The sequence below is a fragment of the Triturus cristatus genome, chromosome 11, assembly GCF_964204655.1.
Source record: "Triturus cristatus chromosome 11, aTriCri1.1, whole genome shotgun sequence".
Taxonomy (NCBI): Eukaryota; Metazoa; Chordata; class Amphibia; order Caudata; family Salamandridae; genus Triturus; species Triturus cristatus.
Genome location: NC_140594.1, coordinates 51,291,929 through 51,316,790, shown reverse-complemented (window position 1 = coordinate 51,316,790; position 24,862 = coordinate 51,291,929). Strand labels below are relative to the sequence as shown.

Below are 24,862 nucleotides of genomic sequence, written 5' to 3'. Positions count from 1 at the left end.
GCATGAGAGACGGAGCTCTCTGCCCAGTGCTCTGACATGGAGCCATTACAAGAGAAGTAGTTCCCCTGCCCTGTGCTCTGACATAGAGCAGTACAAGGGACAGAGCTCCCTCCCCTGGGCTCTGACATAGAGCAGTACAAGGGACAGAGCTCCCTGCCCTGGGCTCTGACATGGAGCCGCAGAAGAGACGGAGATCCTTGCCCTGGGCTCTGACATGGAGCTAGCATGAGAGACCGAGCTCGGTGCCCTGTGCTCTGACATGGAGCAGTACAAGAGACGGAGCTCCCCTGCCCTGTGCTCTGACATAGAGCAGTACAAGGGACAGAGCTCCCTGCTCTGTGCTCGGACATGGAGCCGCAGAAGAGACAGAGCTCCCTGCCCTGTGCTCTGACATGGAGCCACAGAGGAGACAGAGCTCCGCTGCCCTGTGCTCTGACATGGAGCTAGCATGAGAGACGGAGCTCTCTGCCCAGTGCTCTGACATGGAGCCATTACAAGAGAAGAAGCTCCCCTGCCCTGTGCTCTGACATAGAGCAGTACAAGGGACGGAGCTCCCTGCTCTGTGCTCGGACATGGAGCCGCAGAAGAGACAGAGCTCCCTGCCCTGTGCTCTGACATGGAGCCACAGAGGAGACAGAGCTCCGCTGCCCTGTGCTCTGACATGGAGCTAGCATGAGAGACGGAGCTCTCTGCCCAGTGCTCTGACATGGAGCCATTACAAGAGAAGGAGCTCCCCTGCCCTGTGCTCTGACATAGAGCAGTACAAGGGACAGAGCTCCCTGCCCTGGGCTCTGACATGGAGCCGCAGAAGAGACGGAGCTCCCTGCCCTGTGCTTTGACATGGAGCCAGCATGAGAGACTGAGCTCTCCTACCGTGTGCTCTGACATGGAGCAGTACAAGAGACTGAGCTCTCCTGCCTTGTGCTCTGACATGGAGCAGTACAAGGGACAGAGCTCCCTGCCCTGTGCTCTGACATGGAGCTAGCACGAGAGACCGAGCTCCCTGCCCTGTGTTCTGACATGGAGCAGTACAAGAGACAGAGCTCCCCTGCCCTGTGCTCTGACATGAAGCCGTAGAAGAGATGGAGCTCCATGCCCTGTGCTCTGACGTGGAGCCGCAGAAGAGACAGAGCTCCCCTGCCCCAGGCTCTGACATGGAGAAAGCACAAGAGACGGAGCTCCCTGCCCTGTGCCCTGATGTGGAGCCAGCATGAGAGACTGAGCTTCCCTGCCCTGTGCTCTGACATGGAGATAACACACGCGACGGGCTCTGACATGTTGATAACACACATGACGGAGCTCCCTGCCCTGTGCTCTGACATGGAGCAGTACAAGAGACTGAGCTCTCCTGCCTTGTGCTCTGACATGGAGCAGTACAAGGGACAGAGCTCCCTGCCCTGTGCTCTGACTTGGAGCTAGCATGAGAGACCGAGCTCCCTGCCCTGTGTTCTGACATGGAGCAGTACAAGAGACAGAGCTCCCCTGCCCTGTGCTCTGACATGAAGCCGTAGAAGAGATGGAGCTCCATGCCCTGTGCTCTGACGTGGAGCCGCAGAAGAGACAGAGCTCCCCTGCCCCAGGCTCTGACATGGAGAAAGCACAAGAGACGGAGCTCCCTGCCCTGTGCTCTGACATGGAGCTAGCATGAGAAACTGAGCTTCCCTGTCGTGTGCTCTGACATGGATCAGTACAAGGGACAGAGCTCCCCGCCCTGTGCTCTGACATGGAGCTAGCGTGAGAGACTGAGCTCCCTACCCCGGGCTGACATGGAGCTAGCATGAGAGACGGAGCTCCCTGCCCTTGGCTCTGACATAGAGCAGTACAAGGGACAGAGCTCCCTGCCCTGGGCTCTGACATGAAGCCACAGAAGAGACGGAGCTCCCTGCCCTGTGCCCTGACATGGAGCCAGCATGAGAGACTGAGATTCCCTGCTCTGTGACCGGACATGGAGCCATTACAAGAGACAAGCTCCCTACCCTGGTCTGTGACATGAAGCTAGCACAAGAGACAGAGCTCCCTACCCTGAGCTCTGACATGAAGCCGCAGAAGAGACAGAGCTCCCTGCCCTGTGCTCTGACATGGAGCAGTAGAAGAGACAGAGCTCCCCTGCCCTGTGCTCTGACATAGAGCAGTACAAGGGACAGAGCTCCCTGCCCTGGGCTCTGACATGATGCGGCAGAAGAGACAGAGCTCCCTGCCCTGGGCTCTGACATGGAGCCATTACAAGAGACGGAGCTCCCTGCCCTGGGCTCTGACATGAAGCTGCAGAAGAGACGGAGCTCCCTGCCCTGGGCTCTGACATGAAGCTGCAGAAGAGACGGAGCTCCCTGCCCTGGGCTCTGACATGAAGCCACAGAAGAGACGGAGCTCCCTGCCCTGTGCCCTGACATGGAGCCAGCATGAGAGACTGAGATTCCCTGCTCTGTGACCGGACATGGAGCCATTACAAGAGACAAGCTCCCTACCCTGGGCTGTGACATGAAGCTAGCACAAGAGACAGAGCTCCCTACCCTGAGCTCTGACATGAAGCCGCAGATGAGACAGAGCTCCCTGCCCTGTGCTCTGACATGGAGCAGTAGAAGAGACTGAGCTCCCTGCCCTGGGCTCTGACATGATGCGGCAGAAGAGACAGAGCTCCCTGCCCTGGGCTCTGACATGGAGCCATTACAAGAGACGGAGCTCCCTGCCCTGGGCTCTGACATGAAGCTGCAGAAGAGACGGAGCTCCCTGCCCTGGGCTCTGACATGAAGCTGCAGAAGAGACGGAGCTCCTTGCCCTGGGCTCTGACATGAAGCTGCAGAAGAGACGGAGCTCCCTGTCCTGGGCTCTGACATGGAGCCGCACAAGAGACTGAGCTTACTGTCCTGGGCTCTGACATGGAGCCGCAGAAGAGACGGAGCTCCCTGCCCTGTGCTGTTACATGGTGCCGCAGAAGAGACTGAGCTCCCCTGCCCTGTGCTCCAACATGGAACAGCACGAGACAGAGCTCCCTGCCCTGTGCTCTGACATGGAGCCGCTCAAGAGACAGAGCTCTCCTGCCCTGTGCTCTGACATGGAGCCGCTCAAGAGACAGAGCTCTCCTGCCGTGTGCTCTGACACGGAGCAGTACAAGGGACAGAGCTCCCTGCCCTGGGCTCTGACATGGTGGTAACACACAAGACTGAGCTCCCTGCCTTGTGCTCTGACATGGAGATAACACACGAGACGGAGCTCCCTGCCCTGTGCTCTGACATGGAGATAAAACACGAGACGGTGCTCCCTGCCCTGTGCTTTGACATGGAGCCACAGAAGAGAAGGAGCTCCCCTGCCCTGTGCTCTGACATAGAACAGTACAAGGGACAGAGCTCCCTGCCCTGGGCTCTGACATAGAACAGTACAAGGGACAGAGCTCCCTGCCCTGGGCTCTGACATAGAACAGTACAAGGGACAGAGCTCCCTGCCCTGGGCTCTGACATAGAACAGTACAAGGGACAGAGCTCCCTGCCCTGGGCTCTGACTAAGAGCCACAGAAGAGACGGAGCTCCCTGCCCTGGGCTCTGACATGGTGCCGCAGAAGAGACGGAGCTCCCTGCCCTGTGCTTTGACATGAAGCCAGCATGAGAGACCGAGCTCTCTGCCCTGTGCCCTGACATGAAGCCGCAGAAGAGACAGAGCCCTGTGCCCTGACGTGGAGCCAGCACGAGAGACTGAGCTTCCCTGCCCTGTGCTCTGACATGGAGCCAGCATGAGAGACTGAGCTCCCCTGTCCTGTGCTCTGACATGGATCAGTACAAGGGACAGAGCTCCCTGCCCTGTGCTCTGACATGGAGCCACAGAAGAGACAGAGCTCCCTGCCCTGTGCTCTGACATGGAGCCGCAGAAGAGACAGAGCTCCCTGCCCTGTGCTCTGGCATGGAGCCGCAGAAGAGACCGAGCTCCCTGCCCTGTGCTCTGACATGGTGCAGCAGAAGAGACAGAGCTCCCTGCCCTGTGCTCTGACGTGGAGCCACAGAAGAGACAGAGCTCCCTGCCCTGGGCTCTGACATGAAGCCGCAGAAGAGACAGAGCTCCCTGCCCTGGGCTCTGACATGGAGCCATAGAAGAGACAGAGCTCCCTGCCCTGTGCTCTGACATGGAGCCACAGAAGAGACAGAGCTCTCCTGCCCTGTGCTCTGACACAAAGCAGTACAAGGGACAGAGCTCCCTGCCCTGGGCTCTGACATGGAGCCACAGAAGAGACAGAGCTCCCTGCCCTGAGCTCTGACATGGAGCTAGCATGAGAGACAGAGCTCCCTGCCCTGGGCTGTGACATGGAGCCTCACAAGAGACAGAGCTCTCCTGCCCTGTGCTGACATGGAGCTGTACAAGGGACAGAGCTCCCTGCCGTGGGCTCTGACATAGAGCCACAGAAGAGACGGAGCTCCCTGCCCTGGGCTCTGATATGAAGCCGCAGAAGAGACGGAGCTCCCTGCCCTGGGCTCTGACATGGAGCTACAGAAGAGACAGAGCTCCCTGCCCTGAGCTCTGACATGGAGCTACAGAAGAGACAGAGCTCCCTGCCCTGGGCTCTGACATGGAGCTAGCATGAGAGACTGAGCTCCCTGCCCTGGGCTCTGATATGGAGCTACAGAAGAAACAGAGCTCCCTGCCCTGAGCTCTGGCATGGAGCTACAGAAGAGACAGAGCTCCCTGCCCTGAGCTCTGACATGGAGCTACAGAAGAGACAGAGGTCCCTGCCCTGGGCTCTGACATGGAGCTACAGAAGAAACAGAGCTCCCTGCCCTGAGCTCTGGCATGGAGCTACAGAAGAGACAGAGCTCCCTGCCCTGGGCTCTGACATGGAGCTGCACAAGAGACCGATATTTTAAACTCTTGTGGTATCTAAAAGTAATGCTCTGCTTATCACACTTATTCGGGTGTCGCAGATCCAAGCATGAAGCTCTGTGAAGGCTTTACCTCATTGCGGGTAAAGAGCTTCTTAACTGCCTGGGAAGGCGATTATTTGGGCAATTAAAGATGGTGCAAGCGAGAGCAGTGGAATATGTAAGAGGGCCCAGGGAGGAGGGTGTTAGGAGCGCAGACACCAGGTGGGATGAATTTAAGTTGAGGTCTTTAACGTGACACTCGCATGAATGCGTTTGTGCCGGTGAGATTAGAGCGAGTAGACGATTGTAAACCTGTGGAGTTGGGTTCAAAGAGGTGCCGCTTTCTATTTTGGGACTTGAAGGCAAATTAATGTTGGTCTTGGACACTGAGCTGTAGCTTTCTGTCTGTAATTCTCGCCAGGCTTCCATGGCAGAAAAATAGTGATGGTTTGTAGGGAAAATTCGGGGCTTTGAAAATGGGGCGTGTTGTAGAAGGGGGGGGTATACATTTGCGTGTAGAGTTGGAAGTTCTAGCCACTGCCAATATGGAAGATAATGAAATGACCAACCACACCAAGGTGTGAAGAATTGACCAATTAAGACCTTCTATAGTGCAAACTAAGATTGTGTGGTGAACTCCGCTCTGCTCACGGAGTTTGTTGTCCGCTCTCTGCAGAGCACGCAGAGTTCCGAAAAACTATGCGAAGCGAAGGTTTTTTTTTTTAATTTGCTTGCGCTCCCCAACATCAAGTTGCCGAATGCGAGCGAGGAAAATCCACCTTCCAGCGAGATTTTTCCATGCTTGCGCTCCCGAAAGTCAAGTTGGCGAGCGAGAAAAATTCACCTCCCGGCGAGATTCCTTAAGCAGGGCAGTCGGATTTGTCAATGTGGGCGGTCGCTGGTAGTCGCGACCGATTACGTTGAGAAAACTTCTGTTCTCGTTGAGAAAGTTGCTGCTCGAGTAGAAAATCTAGAGAGGCATAAAAGAAGCAGCACCCTCTTGTGCTGCGCACGGTGCCGTTCGCGTTGATTCTCCAGAACAGGACAAACACCCGGCGTTGAAAATCAAGGCAAACAGGCGTGACCAAGCACACTCTGCTGCTTGCAGAACTCCATGTAGCGCAGCAGAGTTTTTGGGTCACTTTGTGGAGTTCCGTATAGCAGAACTCTGCCCCGGCTTAATTAAAACTATGATCTTCAGGTTGCAAAAAATCCGAAATAAGAGAGCGCAAACTAAACAAGTCAATGTTTCGACTCTTCGTGAAATGTTATGGGTCATCATCAGGACAGGGAGCGAGAGTCTTTTAGAGAACCTGCTACACACACCTATTCATCCTTTTTTCCTTCCCCCATTTCATAGGGTACATTCTTATTATTATACACGGACTCACTCCAGATCAAATATTTGTTTTAAAACAGCCAAACTGTTATTTACATGTAGCACAATAGGGCAAATGCATATTTGCCTCACTTTTGAAAGCACTGCATGCTCACACTTTTGGTAGCACATTTTCCTCTCCCGTTTGTAAATGTGCCTAGCCCAAGAGGAGTCACCAGGAATATTTCCACGAGGCTTGGCATATGTAATTAAGAGCGTGGCATAAGAAGTGTGAACTAGAATCCTGTGTTTCACACAGCATGCTGTCTGCACAGAATTAGAGTTCCTTTCTGTGAGTTTTATGTTCTTGCTTCGTGGCACTTCACACAACAAGGATCTGTGCCTAAAACAGTTGAAAGCTATTGTCTTTGCCTATGCTGGTTAGCAGATTCACATGAATGAGAAACACCAATGACATTTGATGATTGCAATTGGAAATGTTTCAGTTCTGAAGACGAGACTTCAAATTGAACATTGAAGGCTGCGGGAGTGGTGGGGTCTCGGAGTGTCAGTCACTCGCGTTCTCCCCTTCACAACACTTTCCTCTGCAGTCTCGGTTACACACTCGCAGCTCCCGCCCCCACATCATTCTTTAATGTTCCATCCGCATATCTCGCACAGTATCTACTTCCACGTCATCCCTGACTTCCCACTCGTTCTACGTGTGCTCCCCTCCCCTTCCCCCCGCCCTCTCTCTCACCTGCAGACTCCGTTTTGTTACCTTTGGTGCTGTCATTAATTACTAATTAGACAGCTGTGTACACCTCTTTCACCCAGGCTCACCTACAGTGGTAAATAGTACTAGTTCGAGGCATGTGGGCTGCTGAATTCATATCTGTGCATAGATCGCCGCCTAGTGTTGGGTCCGGATGTTTGCACGTTGTTGTCCTGGAAGAGTCTTCGAAGTATCCTTGGATAGGTGACTCCTCCCCTGGACTACAGTGCGCATGGGCATCCTCTCCATCCTCAGATTGTTTTTTTCCGCCATTGGGTTCGGATGTGCTATCTTAGCTCAAGTTAGGAAAATTTTTGGTCGAGGCCAAAAGGCCTTTAGTTCGCGTCGGTACTGTTTATCGATCGGGTTTCGATAGCATTTTGTTAGTTTACTAACTTTCAGCACCGACTTCTTTCGCATTTACCTGTCCATCGACTACTTCGACGATGGAATCCAGGACGCCATTCAAAAGGTGTCCGGTATGCAATGCGAAGTACCCACACATCGACGTCCATCCGGTGTGCAACAAATGCCTTTCGCCGGACCACGACGAATCGACATGCATGGCCTGTGCCCGGTTCCGTTCCAAGAAGACTCTAAGGAACCGAAGAGCGGCGAGACTCGAGGCGCGGCACGCGGCACCGGCCCCAACAGACATCTTCGACGAGGCCGACGTCGAAGAATTAGAAGTCATACCCTCCAGTCCCGTTTCCGAACACGACCCCGGATCGGACGAGGGAGACGAGTCACTCTTCCACAGAGGTGAAGACGACACCGAGGTAGGAGACGACGAGGAGGCCTTAGGGGCCGAAGAGAGTAGCTCCAATGATGAACAAGGCCTACCTGTTCAAACCGAAGAAACACCAGCGCCACAGCCTTTGGCTCCGGTCGAGGGATCGCCTTCGGGCCTTACCCGAGACCCATCCCGTAGTTCTTCGGCCCCGCCCTCGGGCCCGGCCTCGGACGTTCAGCAGCAGCCATCGCTGCATAAGCCAGCTGGTTTCCCTACCACAAAACCGAAACCGAAAGCTGCTCCGGTTCATACGAAACCGAAACTGAAAGTAGCGCTAGTGGGATCGAGGCCTTCCACGCCTTCGACGCCGGCGCAACGCGTCGGCACCGACCGCACCAAGAGGGACTTCGGTGCCGAACTGGAATCGGGCGACATCGGAGTCGACAAGCGGAAAAAGGCCATCGGCACCGAGAAACCTACTCGGCTACCGACGCCAACACCACCGAGGGCAATACCGCCCGCTTCGCCTCGCGTCGCTCCCTCGACGACGCCGATGCCTCACCTATCGAGGACGTCGACGGTGGTCTCCACACCTCGACTCGAGGACCCGCCGGCACCGAAAAAATCCACGCCCGGCTCTACGGACCTGCCCGGTGCCAAAGCCTCAAAGACGCCCCAAGTGCGGCCTGCTGCGACGCAAAGCAACAAAACCAAGGCGGCCCTCAAAGACCCGTCGGGTTCCGGCCCGATCGGAGCTCCAGCAACCTCTACGGGTCCAGCCAACATTACCTTCGGCTTGCCTCCGTCAACAATCCCGAAGATGTTCCAACTCAGGACACGGGTTACCCAGACTCCGGTTCCACCGGACGAGACGTCTCCGTCACGGGTCATCGACGCCGACACGGGCAGGATGATTCTCCACGACCGAAGAATAACTTCGGAACCGCCATTGGACCCTTTCAGGATCCCACTAAAAAGGAAGCTGCCGGTGGAATCAGAACCTCTCCTTTATGAACCGTTCCATTCCTCCTACCAGGATCCACACCGGTTCTCCCCCACGCGCTCCGACACGGATGCATTGGAGGACTACATGGATGACCAAGCACCCTACCATGTAGACACAGACCCTGATGACCAGCAGGACCCTGATCAAACTTGGGGCGACCCTGCAGACCCCAGTGCACCTCTCGATACACAGGACCCACAACTCTATGGGGCAAAAACATCTCCCACGGAGGATACTGCGGCTTTCAACGCTCTTATTGAACGTGCTGCAAATAACCATGGGGTACAGCTTCACTCAGATACCATCGAGGACGACTTTCTAATGGACACTTTTGCATCCTCAGAAAGGCATGTAAAAACTCTGCCAATGCTGAAGGGGGTCCTCAAACCAGCTAAGGACATTTTCAAGGAACCCACCAGGGCACGAGTGATAAACCCCAGGATTGATAAAAAATACAGATCAGCACCTGGGGATCCTACTTACATCAAAGGACAATTACCACTCGACTCCATCGTCGTAGCGAATGCTCGCAAGAGGGCACACTCGCAAACGACAGGTGACGCTCCTCCCCCGGACAAACAGTCCAAGGTGCTAGAGACCTCCGGCAAGCGAGTTGCCGCCCAGGCTGCCAACATATGGCGCATAGCCAACACTCAAGCGCTCCTCGCTCGTTACGATAGAGCGCACTATGATACATTGGAGCAACTACTCCAACATCTCCCTGACCAGTTCAAAGAAGGTGCAGAAATTCTTATCAGAGAGGGGCAGCTACTCACGAATGCTTCCATCAAATGTGCACTAGATGCTGCAGACACGGCTGCCAGGGCCATAAACACAAGCGTCATGCTGCGATGACATGCCTGGCTACGAATCTCAGGATTCAAGCCTGAGGTACAAAATAACATACTGAACCAGCCCGTCAACCCCGACTATTTATTCGGCCCAGAGGTTGACACCACCCTCGAAAAGATAAAAAAGGACACGGACACTGCAAAGTCCATGGGCGCCCTCCAAACTCAGTCCTTTCGGAGCGGCTCCTTTCGTCGCCCCGGAAACAAGGGGGCAGGTAGAGGACAGGGATCACAACAAACGTCTAACAAAGGCAATACACAGACCACCTACGATAAAAACACCCGAGGTGGATATCGTGGCTCCAGTACGAAGGGCAGAGGACGTGGCTACGGCAACACCAGGTCCTCCCCCAAGAACAAGCAGTGACGCCCTCTCCCTTCCTCCCGACCACATAACACCTGTCGGGGGAAGACTACAAAGGTTCCTGTCCACGTGGAACTCCATCACCACGGACAGGTGGGTCAAAGATATTATAAAATACGGTTACTGTCTGGAGTTAACCTCCACTCCACCCACAATACCACCAAGAAACCGTCCTATGTCCTCAGAGCACTTAACGCTCTTACAGCAAGAGGTGCAAAGTATGCTTCTAAAAGGCGCTATAGAGGTCGTCCCCATCCACGAGCAGGGTACAGGGGTGTACTCCCTCTACTTTTTAATTCCAAAGAAGGACGGGTCGCTCAGGCCTATATTAGACCTGAGACCCCTGAACCAGTACATTCTTTCGGAGCACTTTCACATGCTCACCCTACAGCAAGTCCTTCCGCTTCTCAAGCAGGGAGACTTCCTAGCCTCACTGGACCTCAAGGATGCGTACTTTCACATACCCATCCACCCCTCACACAAAAAATACCTCAGGTTCACTGTTCAGGGGCAGCACTATCAGTTCAAAGTCCTTCCCTTCGGCGTGACAACAGCGCCCAGGGTTTTCACGAAGTGCCTAGCTACGGTGGCAGCACATTTACGGAGGCAGCATATACACGTCTACCCCTACCTGGACGACTGGCTCGTTCAAGCGAAGTCAGCCCAGCAATGTGCAAGCCACATGTCCCGCACCATTCACCTTCTTCACAGTCTGGGATTCTCACTAAATTACCCAAAGTCCCATCTACAGCCCGCACACGTACAACAGTACCTAGGTGCGACTATAGACACTCTGGCGGCCACAGCCCAGCCAAATTTAGTGAGGATCAACAGTATACAACTGCTGATCTCCAAGTTCAAACCCAATCACTCGCTTCCAGCGCGAGTGTTTATGCAGTTGATAGGCATGATGTCCTCCTGCATCTTCATAGTCCCGCACGCGAGGTTACATATGCGCCCACTTCAGGAGTGCCTAGCACGTCAGTGGAATCAGGCTCAAGGACAGTTGAAAGACCTAGTGTTGGTGAGCGGTCGGGCATACAACTCTCTGCATTGGTGGAATCCACAAAACCTTTGCAAGGGCCGACCGTTCCAAGAGCCTGTTCCGCAAATAGTACTGACAGCGGACGCGTCTCTCCAGGGATGGGGAGCTCATGTACTCCACTACACAGTGCAGGGACTATGGACGACACAACAGAAGAAGATGCACATCAACCTTCTGGAACTGATGGCAATCTTCCTGGCCATGAAGGCATTCAAAGTACATCTGTGCAACAAAGTCGTGTTGATCCGGACGGACAACATGACTGCCATGTACTACATACAGAAGCAGGGAGGAACACACTCTCCACAGTTGTCTCATCTGGCTCAGAGCATGTGGAAGTGGGCCATTCAGAGGAACATGTTCCTCATGGCGGAACACCTCCCTGGCAAAGACAACCAGATGGCGGATCTGCTCAGCAGACACAGCCACCAGATGCACGAGTGGGAGTTACACCCATCAGTACTCCAACCGTACTTCCAGCAGTGGGGTCATCCAGAGATAGACCTATTCGCGACAAGCGAAAACGCAAAATGCCAAAGCTTCGCCGCCAGATTCCCGCAGTCGCAGGGCAATGCGATATGGATGAACTGGTCCGGCAGATTTGCGTACGCTTTTCCCCCAGCGCCGCTGATACCGCTGGTGGCTCGCAAACTACGACAACACTCCCTGACACTCGTCCTACTTGCTCCCACGTGGGCACGCCAGCCGTGGTACACCACCTTCCTCGAACTTTCCGTGGTGCCGCATCAAAGGCTGCGGATCAAACCCGCGCATTTGACGCAGAACCATGGAGAGGTTCAGCACCCAGATCCGCAACAGCTGAACCTGGCGATCTGGCTCCTGAAGTCCTAGAGTTTGGCTATCTCAACCTGCCACCTGACTGTATGGACATCATCAAGGAGGCCAGGAGACCCACTACCAGGGCTTGCTATGCAGCCAAATGGAAAAGGTTCGTCATTTATTGCGGTAATAATGACATCAACCCGCTGGACGCATCCATCCACAACATCATCTGTTACCTCTTACACCTATACCGATGCAATCTGGCGTACACCTCTATACGTGTCCATTTGACCGCAATATCAGCCTACCTGCAAACCAGGCAGCACCTCTCTCTATTCAGAGTGCCTGCCATCAAAGCATTCTTGGAAGGACTCAAACGAGTCATTCCACCTAGTCACCCACTGGCTCCAATGTGGAACCTCAACTTGGTCCTCACACGCCTGATGGGTCCACCCTTTGAACCTCTACACTCATGCGAGATTCAATTCCTTACCTGGAAAGTGGCCTTCCTAGTAGCGATCACTTCCCTAAGAAGAGTTAGTGAACTCCAGGCACTAACCATTCAAGAGCCATTTATTCAGGTTCACGCCAACAGGGTCGTACTACGTACCAACCCCAAATTCATGCCCAAGGTAATATCGCAGTTCCACATGAATCAGACTATTGAACTGCCCGTTTTCTTCCAAAACCCACAAACTGTTGCAGAAAGGGCACTACATACACTAGATGTACGGAGGGCCCTCATGTACTACATCGACAGGACTAAACCATTCAGGAAGACAAAACAACTGTTCGTTGCCTTTGCCCCACACCACAAAGGTAACGCCATCTCCAAAGCAGGGATAGCCAGATGGATAGTTAAGTGTATTCAAATCTGTTATCAAAAGGCAAAACGCACATTAACTATTCCACCACGAGCCCACTCAACACGTAAGTTGGGGGCTTCCATGGCCTTCCTAGGAAATATTCCCCTGCATGATATATGCAGAGCAGCCACATGGTCCACTACACACACATTTACAAAACACTATTGTGTAGATGTGCAGTCAAAACAGCAGGCAGCTGTAGGACAGGCTGTTCTCAAAACACTTTTTCAGACCGCTGCAGCTGGCACGGGTAGCCGCCGCTAATAGAGGGCACTGCTATGTATTCTATGCACAGATATGAATTCAGCAGCCCACATGCCTCGAACTGAATATGCTACTTACCAGTATGCATCTGTTCTTGGCATGTAGGGCTGCTGACATTCATATCGCCCTCCCTCCTCCCCGGCGCCTGTCGCAGCTGCAGCTCTCAGAATTACTGCAAGCATGGTCATCACTTTCTATATCTACTCCATCACTGCCACAATGGCGAAAAACAATCTGAGGATGGAGAGGATGCCCATGCGCACTGTAGTCCAGGGGAGGAGTCACCTATCCAAGGATACTTCGAAGACTCTTCCAGGACAACAACGTGCAAACATCCGGACCCAACACTAGGCGGCGATCTATGCACAGATATGAATGTCAGCAGCCCTACATGCCAAGAACAGATGCATACTGGTAAGTAGCATATTCATTGTTGCATGTGCGACCAGGACTCTGGACTCTGCAGAGAGGCCAACGCTTGCATGAGCACTGAGTCTAAACCCCTTCATAACCCACTGGCAGGTACCGTGAGACACTCGCAGTGCCTTCAGCCGCAACCCAGCGCTCACACTCGCTCGTGAACCCCCCTCAGCGTCGTGTGCGTGCATAGGCGCTTGGAGGCCATTCAGCTGAACTTGCAGCTTAAGCTGCTCATGTCTTGCATAAATAACAAAGCGATTGTGATAAATGCTCTTGGGAAATGAAAGATGAAGTAAAACGGGTGAAATGTAAACTGGGAGCGCATCGCGGTGAAGGTAAAGACCTGAATATAGGGCCCCATAGGAGCCCGTGTCAGTTCCGGACCCGGAGGGACCTGCCCACTTAAAACTCCAGTTGTTTACAGTCCCACAGTTTAGGAAATACATTTTTATGAGGTTAAATATTCCCCGAGAACAATCCATGAGATCGACATCCCGCTGCGCCACGTAAGGCGCTATATGCCCTAGGCGCTGGGCTCTTTAATTGACCATACGAGTGAACACAGCGGGCAGGTCACGCATGCAGTCCGAGCCCTGTACCTGCGCCGGCGCCCGCCGTCTGCAGGGTTCCCTCTGGATAGATGGTTGTTTCGGAGCGTGCTGGGAACACGGCCCAGTCTGAAGCCACGTGACTCTCATGACGTATGTGTCTGGACCCATGCGGTGAGGGCGCCTTCTAGCACGTACTGCTGAGGAGGAAGTATCCTTGGCATGACCCTGGGCACATGGGCACCCTGTGTCGTAGCCGTGGGTAACGGTTTGAGCACTTTTATTCCACTGTTTAAAATACCGTGTTTTCTGTATTTTTCAACAGATTCAAGGAGGGGACCCCACGGGGACGGGGACAGGTAAGACACGTTTCAGCTACTTGTGTGTTTCTTTTATTGTTACATGTTGTGTTATATTATATGTTGTGCCCCTTGCTCTGTGTTACTCTGTCATTGCAAGTGGACATGCAGCGTCTGTTTCTGATGCACTGGGCTCCAGAAGTGAGTGAACCATCATAGGTAGTGTGTGTCAGGGGCGCACCTACACCCGAACTTCGGGGGGGCGAGGGGGGCTAAGACTCCCAGCCAGGCTGACCCTGCAGTGGTCGCGCTCGGTGCAACTGTCTTTTTTTGGGGGGGGGCGCGTCCCCCACCCCCCATTTCCTCCTCCTCCATGAATTCCCTCACTACCACTCGCCAGCAATGCACCTCATCTCTCCACAGCCCCTTTCTGACAAACGTTTCATTTTTTTATAGCGCTACTCATAGTTTACTCACGCTCAGTTCAGTAATCTGCATGGTACACATTCTTTGTAGCAGGCATTGTGTTCAAGGGCTGCCTGAATGATCCGTGACTGATCATTAAAGGGAATAAAGACAGGAAAGTCGCATTACAAATGAATATATACTTTTTTATTGAAAAACCCTATTTAGTGTCAAGACGAGGTCTTTGCAGGCTCCTGAAACAACACGTCTGGCATTTTTCTTTTGGCAACCCTACTTTGCATTCCTTTTCACACTACGGCAGTAAATGTAAAATACAGATGTAAGGAATAGGCAGATTGGGGGCCCAGGAAGTACTGGAACCAGAAAAAAACGAAGCCTCGGGCACCAGTTGACAAAGGTATGTAAATACGCAAATGGTCTTTAAAGACCTGCGACAAACTCTGGCGTGTCGGTGATAAGACTCTAGACACTGCCCAGCTGTGCCCACAGCAGCTCGGGCTGAGACGCATGGGGGGGCTGAAGCCCTTTTAGCCCTGTGGGCGTTGCGTGCCTGGTGTGAGTGCAGTGTCCACCTACCCGCAGCCATCACTACCCCTCCTGCATGCATGTTGTGTGTCTGTGTAGTGCAAGCATACACTACCACCCCTCCTGCATGGGTGTATGGTGCACACATACACTACCACCCTCCTGCATGCATTGTGTGCATATGGTACAAGCCTACACTACCACCCTCCTGCATGCATGTTGTGCGTGTGGTGCAAGCATACACCACCGCCTCTCCTGCATGCATTGTGTGCATATGGTGCAAGCATACACTACCACCCCTCCTGCATGCATGTTGTGCATGTGGTGCAAGCATACACTACCACCCCTCCTGCATGCATGTTGTGCATGTGGTGCAAGCATACACCACCACCTCTCCTGCATGCATTGTGTGAATATGGTGCAAGCATACACTACCACCCCTCCTGCATGCATGATGTGCGTGTGGTGCAAGCATACACTACCACCCCTCCTGCATGCATTGTGTGCATATGGTGCAAGCATACACTACCACCCCTCCTGCATGCATGATGTGCGTGTGGTGCAAGCATACACTACCACCCTCCTGCATGCATTGTGTGTGGTGCAAGCATACACTACCAACCCTCATGCATGCATGTTGTGTGTGGTGCAAGCATGTACTACCACCCTCCTGCATGCATGGTGTCTGTGGAGGCAGCTTCCACTAACTTCAGCATTCTTGTTCCCTTTGTTTGACTGAAGTGTATATTTCCACCCCTTCGTGCGTGTGTGCGTGTAACAGGAATGTATACCGCCTCAGACCGCTGCATGTCTCCTTTATGTTAAGAAGTATTCACTACCCCTGCCTGGCATCAGCATGCTTCTTGTGTGGTTATGTGACTGTGAACTGACTAGGGAGTCCCAGGGCACACAGGGGGTCCTCAGGTGCCAATTGGGGTATTTTACCACTGATGTTCCAGGGCCTGACCTACTATTGTGCTAAGAAATGAGCACTGGTGCATTTAAAACTTGATGCTCAGGGTAGCAAAGCTGAGCGATCCAAGGCTTACTCAGGGAGGCTGCGTGTAGGGCGAGGGGAGCGTTATGGACTCGGGACCCGGTATAACATTGAAGGCACATAATAAATGAATGCCAGCCAGCGCTTTATCTTCACCCAAAGATAAATAGTTTGTTTTACCATCGGCGGAAGACGGTAGATTTCAAGACACTGAATCACTAAATTAGATATCTACACACTTACTGTAGCGAGGCGATCCCATCCCTCAGTGTCCGTACCGTGTGTGCTCCACCGGCTGATCATTCTAAACTTGACCTGGTAGCATAGAAGGACGGGCTCCTAAAGTTTGGTGCCCCTGGAGGATGCACCCCAATGTGCTAGTTCATCCCCAACACTGGCCGGCCCATGCTTGGGCAATTGACAAAGAGACTACCTCAGAAGTACCTGGGCTCTCCCTGAACTGTCTCAAGTTACTCGTGACTGACAAAACAGAAATTGCCATCACCAAAAACAAGTATGATTTGTGGAATCCTCCATTCTGGCCTCCTGCGATGGGCGCTCCCACCACGTCTGAGAAATTAGTAAAAAGTCTTGGGGCCCTTATTAACGAGGATCTCTCTATGAAACCCCAACTAGGAGCAGTAACCACCTCCTGCTTCTTGCAACTCCGTAGAAATAGGAAAATCGGCAAGTTCCTTACCCTTGAAGCCCTTGTCCAAGTTATCATCCCCTTAGTCATCTCTCGGATAGACTGCCCGAACTCTCTCTATCTGGGCATCCTAAAAAACCTCAATCGCAGACCCCAACTGGTACAGAACCAGGCAGCCAGGCTAATTTTTCAACAGCTCGGACACTGCCACATCGCCACGCTGATGAGAAAATTACACTGGCTTCTGGTAGAAGAAAGAACAAAGGGCTGTCCTCAAGAACGGCTGTATCGTTTTTAAATCCCTCTACGGAAGAAGCCTGGCCTTTTAACATTTTTTTTATTATATGTGCCACAATTAAAAAATACACCCCCAATCGAAACTGAGGATCCATCCTTATGAATATCCTGACAATTCCCAAATTCAAAAAGACGACTACGGGTGGTTCCATTTTCTCAGTACTTGCCCCTGACACATGAAACTCCCTTCCTCTTGATATCATAATTACCCCCAGCTATGTGTGAATCGGCAACTCCTAAAATCATGGCTCTTTAAACAGGCATATGACTCAAACCGTGTGCAGCGTGATGCGCTCCTGTTACCCTAGCGCCAAGAAACCAACCCGGGGTATATGCGCTCAACAAATATGGGTATCATAATATAACCGCATCACTCATACCAAACACCAGAGCTCTAGGGGCCCCCAGTATAAGACATATCGAGACTTGGGGCCAGTGCGCAGTTCAGTTTGAGTGCGGGGTTTTTGTGCATCTGGATTTTTAAAATGTTTGCAGGTTTCTCTCAACTTGGGATCAAACCCGCTTAGTCGCCGCTAAATTAAGGTAAACCACAGATTGATCAAGCCAACCTGGCAATTGTTGTAATCTGTCCAGTATCTTTGCTCCATTGACTGGAACTTGTGGACAAAGCACACAGTAAAGACTAGAGGTGAGAATTAACCAAGTTCGAGTGGCGTCCAACGCTTCCCACACAGGATGGGGTTGGTCATAGCGACTGTTTGTATTAAAGTAAAAAAGTGTGTAAGCACTGAAGTTCACTTCGTCCACAGAAGATGCTACGTTCTTTGTAACTGCCCTACTTTTCTGCATTTAAGTAAATGCCTGAGTGAACCCTGAGTTTGAATGTAATTGGTCCATCATACATCTCCGCTCCAAATCCTCTACCGTCATGTGCAGTAAGCACCAACTTTCCCTCAGGAATGCAGTAGTACCGGAGATCCCCTTGGACACAGGTGGGGAATGGCCAAATGCCCCATCGATACTGCCCAGCAACCACTGACTTCCCCGGCAACCGGACGAAAGATCTAATAGTTTCTGCCTTATTTTTCATCCGTCCATTTTCCTTGGTGGCAGTGCAGAAACCGAAGGGTAGCAGAGGGGGCAGAATAAGGATAGCAGCCGGTGCACACTAGGAATGATCATACAAGAACACCAGAAATGGCAGTGCATGCATGCTAACAGTGACCGTGCAAGAACGACAAGGACACATGGAAATACAAGAATGCCAGCGATGCCAGGCAGGGCACAACAGGGATGGCTTTTGGTTTCCATAGGCCTTAACATTTTCGCACATCGATTGAGCCTCATCCACATTCATGCTTTCTCCTAGTATCTGTTTACAGGCTGCTCGGGGTGCATGCGACAGACTGCGTGCCTGGTGTCCTCTATGATGGATGCCTGGTACAGTGCTACTGTCTGCGTCAATGAATTGTGGAAAGAGATCGATTGAGGAACAGTTTGGCTACAAGATATTGATAACCTCAGCGTTCCTGTAAGCACTGCGTGTACGCACATCCCATGCCGCCGCCTCCTGTGATGTCACAGGCACACAGTCGCTACAAACGTCTTCTTTCCTCCATTGCGGTCGCTGACAACATTCTCACAAGCAGTGACATCCGAAAGCACTGCACATCCTCCAGCAGAGGACTTTTTAAACATTCACTTGCTTTTGAAATAGTCCCTTTTGTCCGGCTGAGGGTTGTCACTAATGATGTATATTTAAATGTCAGAAAAGTGTCCCCGAGAAGTTTGCACATCCTCCTTGGACACATTTTAAGGGTACCCAACACCTGGGTACACAAGCGCCCTATCATTGGAGGGGTTTTATACCGTGGTCATAGATATAAACAGACACTTTAGCAATCCGTCCACTTCATTATTTGGGATATTTGACCTCAACCAATGACTGATGGTCCCGAGCCTCCGCCCCCAGTACTTTGTTAGATTGTTACAGATCGTTAGGTTGTTGCAGTTCAAGCCTCTGCTCTATTATTTGGCTACAAAAGGCTTTCTAGGGTACTTGATATTAGGATAAAATGTAAGCGTTTTAGTTTGAAGCTTTGTGATGTGGCTGATCCGTCCCAGAGGGTCGGTCCTTAGGTCTGTGCTCCTGTGAGTGCCCTCCAATGAAACACGCCTCTTTCGGGGTTTGAATGAGTGTAAACTGTGAAACGACAAGACAAGCAGGTGGTCGTAGAGGAGCCGTATCTGCTGTGTGGCTGGATGCAAGCACCTGAGACCGGGGGACGGTGGTGTGTGTGAGTGCGACCACAACCACTGTTTTTGCATCAATACTAGATGCCCCGAGCAAGAGGGGACCGGTGCCTCCAGACTCTGGCATACTGGACCCCAGCTGGAGAAAAGATTTCACAGTTCTTACAGAAATGGAAGTAGGCGTTCCCGGATACGTGAGAAGTGAATGCTTGGCAGAAGAGGGGCATTCTTGGGGTATTCTATGAAAACCCTGCACCAGATTCCGAAATGGACAATACTGCCTTATGGACAAGGGAGTGTTGGAAAAGTTGCCTAGAACTAACAAAGCAAGGCGGTGAATCCCCTTATTCTCTGCGGAATCGAAGGTGGAGGACAGTCCCTTAGCTGCAGAAGTTTAAAAACAATGTTCCATTGTCGATTTTCTAATCAGCAGATGGGAACACATTTGTGACCTGGTGTATCAAAGGATTTTACAATTCTGTACCTGTGGGGTCATGAGTTGATACAGTATGTGCCTAGAGAGGTAAGTACCGGTCTCTGTTGCAGGCAGCGATTGTGGACCCCTTCACCTTGCAGCTTCCATCTGCATTGGAATTTCATTTGGCATGCGATTTCCAAATCGTCTTTGTCCACCCCTCACTTTCTACCTCTTCCATCTCCTTCCCACCTCTCTACGTCTGTGCCCGATGCATAATATGCGCATCAATGTAGCCTCCTGTCTGGCTAGCCACCTCAAAACACCAAGTACCTTGCACAGAAGCGAGCGTTATCAGCAGGTGCCCTTCCCCTCCTTCACCTAGCAGTAAGGAGATGTGTGCCTGGAAGCTCAAGTTATCAGCAGGTCTTCCTTCACCAAGCAGCAAGGAGCTCCATGCATGGAGGCTCACGTTATAGGAAGATACCCCTTCACCTCGCAGCAGGGCGCTCTATGCCTGGTGGTTCACGTTATCAGGAGGTGCCCGCACTCCTAACTGCAAGGTGCTCTGAGCCTGGTGGCTCAAGTTATCCGCAGGTGCCCCTTCACCTAGCATCAAAGTGCTCTATGCCTGGAGTCTCACGTATCGGAAGATACCCCTTCACCGCACCGCAGGGAACTGTGTGCCTGGTGGCTCAAGTTATCATCAGCTGCCCCTTCACCTAGCAGCAAGAAGCCCTATGCCTGGAGGCTTACGTTATCAGCAAGTCTCCATTCATCAAGCAGTAAGGAGCCATTTGACTGGAGGCTCATGTTATCAGAAGGGTCCGGCTTTCCTAGCAGTAAATTGTGCACTGTGCCTGGAGGCTGAAGTTATTAGGAGGTGCCCCTTCACCTAGCAGCAAGGAGCTGTGTACCATGAGGATCAAATGATCACCAGGTGCCCCCTGCCGGAGCAGCTGAGAACCCTACACTGGGAATTCACCATATTCAGGTCTTAAAGGACTCTGGTGCAGGCATTCTCTGGTGCTACTCGTAAACTCTGGAACTCTGCATCTCTCATTTATTAAAGTACCTACACAAAGCAACTCCGAAGACAAACTAAAGCACCTTTTAGATCAGCGAGCTGTTCACCCACATTAAACTCTACTTGCCTAGCCGAAGTAATACCTCTAGGACCAGTCAGTACGTGCACATGGCTACTTCCCTTCCGATATGACTACTATTTTCCCATGTGCTGCACCTTGGGGATCTGTTGGTATGATATCTTAGTGATTTAGTCCCAGAATACTCCTGGTCGCCCTTTGGCCATAGTCTTGGCCTCACTTCTGTTCCCAAAGCCCTTCTCTGTTCTTCACTGCCACTCACGAGAGGGTGGATTGCAAATCTGCCCTTTAGATCCACCTCCATGTGCTTGATCTATTGCCAAGTATGATCTTCATTTGTGTGTAGAGCTCTCTGATACCCGCGAGGCCTAGTATGGCCCTTCATTGCGGGTCTAATGTCAGTCTGTCTGTCCTAGGCTGAATCAACGGTCATCGCAATACGGCTCTTAGGCTGGAGACCGGCTAAACCTGCACTCGTAGGAAGGTGGTCCCTTTCATCTCCTGGGTAAAATGAGGCTAAGGTACCCTTTTGTAAACAGTCCTGTTGACTTAGGTTACATTTTCAGTTAAATGTTTGTCTCGCATGTTCATACATCTCTTCTCCCCCATTTTGCTCTGGTGTTAATGATATTTCATCGTTCTACCCCATCCAGGAACTTCTGATCAGCCTTGTGGCTCCTTTAAAATACCCTACCAAGGAGACAGATCCTTAGCTGTTGAGAGTCTAAGACTGTGGCCGACTCTTAGTCCACAGGTCAGATTTGTGTCCAGTGATCCAAAATCCAGGGGACTCTTGTGAGAAAGTGCCCTCTTTTTTGCATGGTATACCCCCATTTTATGCTGAATTGCTGATGTACTTTGACTGAGTGTTCCCTGGTCTCCTGCCAATCAGGTACCCAGGGCCTGTGTTCCTTTCCTAAAACTGCATTAAAGCCTAAACCCAATTTGCATCTCTGGCCACATGTCAGCCCCTGGTAAATGGTACCATAGGTACCCAGGGCACTGTGACCAGAGAAGGCCCCTAAGGGCTGCAGCACTTATTGTGCACCCTTAGAGGCCCTGTACCCTGACACACACACTGCCTTTGCAGGCTGAGTATCTGGGTGCAGAACAAAACAAATCCCTGTGTGCCATGCCCACAAACCACTGCCCTGTCATACATCAGTCACCCCTCTAGCTGGATGCCCTATGCCAGTGGTGAGGGTACAGGTGCATGAGCCCTGTACCCCTACAGTGCCCAGGTCCATTCCTGGGCCCTGTAAGTGCAGTGCTGCCATTAAGAGTATATGGTGCTGGGAGGTTGTCATTACGAACTCCACCGCACCATAATAGCTGCACTGAAGACTGGGAAGTTTGGTATCAATCTAATCAGCACATTAAACCCACTGATGCCAGGGTAGGATTTAATGTAAAATGCACGATAGAGGGCGTCTTAGAGATGCCCCCTGAAACTCGACCAACTCCCAGTGACCTGACTGAGTGGCTGCGCAGGCTGCCACCACCCGACACTTTTCTGGACCCCCGGGTCGAGAGCTTGCTGCTCTCGGGGGCCTGAAACAATGCACATCCTGGGACTAGGTGCCAAGCCTCCTCCCCCAGGATGTGCAGGGTTCATGGAGGAGAAGCTTCAAAGGCATATGCCGCCTTTGTGAGCTTCTCCAGACCACTTGCTGTACTCAGCAACTGGTCCCCACTGATTCTACCCCCCACTTTTGGCGGGAAAAGCAAAGTGAGGAAGAGAGGTGTGCCCACCTCTGCCAACTCCACCCGTAAGGTAGGGGAGGCGAGATGACGCACAACCTTGAGTCCCTGCCATCTTGAGGATGGGGGGGACCCAGCCAATCAGGGACAGGCTCCTGCCCCCCTCCCACTTGAGAGTGGCAGAATACGGGGTGTACCCACCCCAGGGAAGGGACCCATTGGTCCCTGCCCTTTACCTACCTGCAACGCCCCTAAATTTAGTATTTAGGGGCACCCTGAACCTTCCTTCCTCAGATCCCGATTCCGAAACTACAAGAAGAAAGAAGACCAGCCGTGCAGCTGCTAACAAGAGGACGACACCAACTGACTTGGCCCCAGCCCTACAGGCCTGTCGATCCTCGAACCTGCTCCTGCTAAACCTCAGCGTCTCCAGTGGTCAGCAACCTCACAAACCCCGGAGTACCTGACTGCCTTGCTCAACTAAAGACTGGGACTCCCACGAGCAGTGGCTCTGCTCTAACATCTGCAACCCCAGGCCCCGGCCTGAAACCGCCATCCTGCCCACTCTGCATCCGCCGAGCCCGGCCCAAACTAAAGTGGACAAAGACCACAAGGACGCCCCCCCGGCGACTGTGACCAAGAATCCAGCACCCAAGGACTCACCTCTACGCTCCTGATGACGCCTGCAGCCTCAACACCAGGTACCCCTCCAACCGCGACCAGCAGAGGGTAAGATTTCCAGACGCCTAAAGACACCCCTGCACCCGGCGCCCCACGGCCCCCTGTGTCCAACTCCTGGGTGTCTACCCAACCTACAGCTTCCCAACTTACCTGTCAAAGTGGTGGCCGCACCTGAAGAATCACCGTCCCAGAGTTTGCAGCCTTTGTTTGTCTCGCAGCTTTCCCATTGAAATCCATTGGGTGCCCGACGGCCCAAAAGCCCACTGCACCCGGCTGCCCCAGTGCCGCTGAGGGTGTACCAACTAACCCTGTTTGACTTCCCCACTTGCCCTGAGTAAGTGACCAGGAGCCCAGCTCCCACAGCTGCGTGGCCTGCCTGCTAGCAGCCACCAACCAAAGGCCCCCTGCCCGCCATAGGCTAACATTGGGCCTACTCTCTCTGCACCCGGCCACCCCCTGTGTCGCTGAGGGTGTAACAGTACAATCCTGAACCTGGGAGAACCCTGAGTCTTGCCCCAGAACCTTAACTCTGCCAGTCGAGTACTTACCTGAAAGCCGATAACTTACATTTTCTCCATAGGGTAACATTGACTGGTTTTCACCTGAAAATTCTTCTAAGTGTTGAGCTTTGGAACTTTGAAATATTCACTAAAAATCGTCCGACAAACAAAATCGAAATTACTCACCTGTTCTCAGGAGAGATCCCAGTGCTGGATCTAGGAACCCAGCACTGACTAGAAAAAGTCATTACAACTGTGATTTTCCGATAACCTGATGTTCGAGGCATATGAGCTGCAGATTGTACACTTAGCATAGGTCGCCATCTGGTGTTGGGCCCGGATGTTTGCAGTTTGTTTTTCTTCTTGGACCGTCTTTGGAAGTCACGAGTTTGGTGACTCCTCCTTCGGTCCGTACTGCGCATGGGCTTCGGCTCCATCCTCAGATTGTTTTTTTCCGCCATCGGGCTCGGATGTGATACTTCGTACTCCGGCTTCGAACTTCTACGGTTCCAGCCTCGACGGAAAATCCTCGATTCTTCGAGTTCCTTCATCATCTTCATCTCTCGAAGCGGCACTTTTTCCATCCCGTACATCGACACCGGCCTTCGGGCCCTCCGCGACTCCGGTCCCGGCCGATGGAAAGGACTCCGTTTAAAAAGTGCCCAAAATGTGGGTCTAAATTTCCCCACACCGACCTCCATCAGGTGTGTAACCTTTGCCTCTCTCCGGAACACGAGGCTCGAGACTGCCCCGCCTGCAAGTCTTTTCGATCGAAGAAAACGATCCGAGATCGAAGGGCTCGACGCACCATGGCGCACTCATCCTCGACAGCTCCACCGGACATCTTCGGAGACGACGCCGAAGCTTCGGGGCAGACACACACCGAACTGGGAGAAGACATCGTCAGCGCTTCCGAGGCCGACGACTCCGACCTGGAGGACGTAACACCAGGACAGCGGGCCGTGAGTACAATGCCCCCTCCCAGCCCCGCACCGAAAACCAAAGAGACTCCGGTTACTCCCTCGCCTGCCGGCCTGGGCAAAACCAAAACCAAAGCCTCGATCACCCCACCTTCGGGCCCGGTGTCGAAGCACTCAAAGTCTCACGGCAGCTCGGGATCGAGCCAGCCGACGCCCGGTGCCGATAAACACCACTCGGCACCGAAGCCTGCAAAATCCAGCTCGACTCCGAAACCACCGGTGCCGAAGCCTGGACACTCGGCGCCGACCAAACAC

At 52.6% G+C, this 24,862-nt stretch overlaps 1 protein-coding gene across 3 annotated transcripts in view; it reads left to right on the top strand.

The window, feature by feature from the left end:
• The window catches only part of PPIL2 (peptidylprolyl isomerase like 2), a 332,508-nt gene that overhangs the window by 202,697 nt on the left and 104,949 nt on the right, over positions 1 to 24,862 (top strand). For all 3 annotated transcript variants that reach the window (XM_085636442.1, XM_085636443.1, XM_085636445.1), the window contains one exon: positions 14,143 to 14,176. In XM_085636442.1, the coding sequence (XP_085492568.1) occupies positions 14,143 to 14,176 (34 nt within the window). The remainder of the gene's footprint in view (positions 1 to 14,142; positions 14,177 to 24,862) is intronic.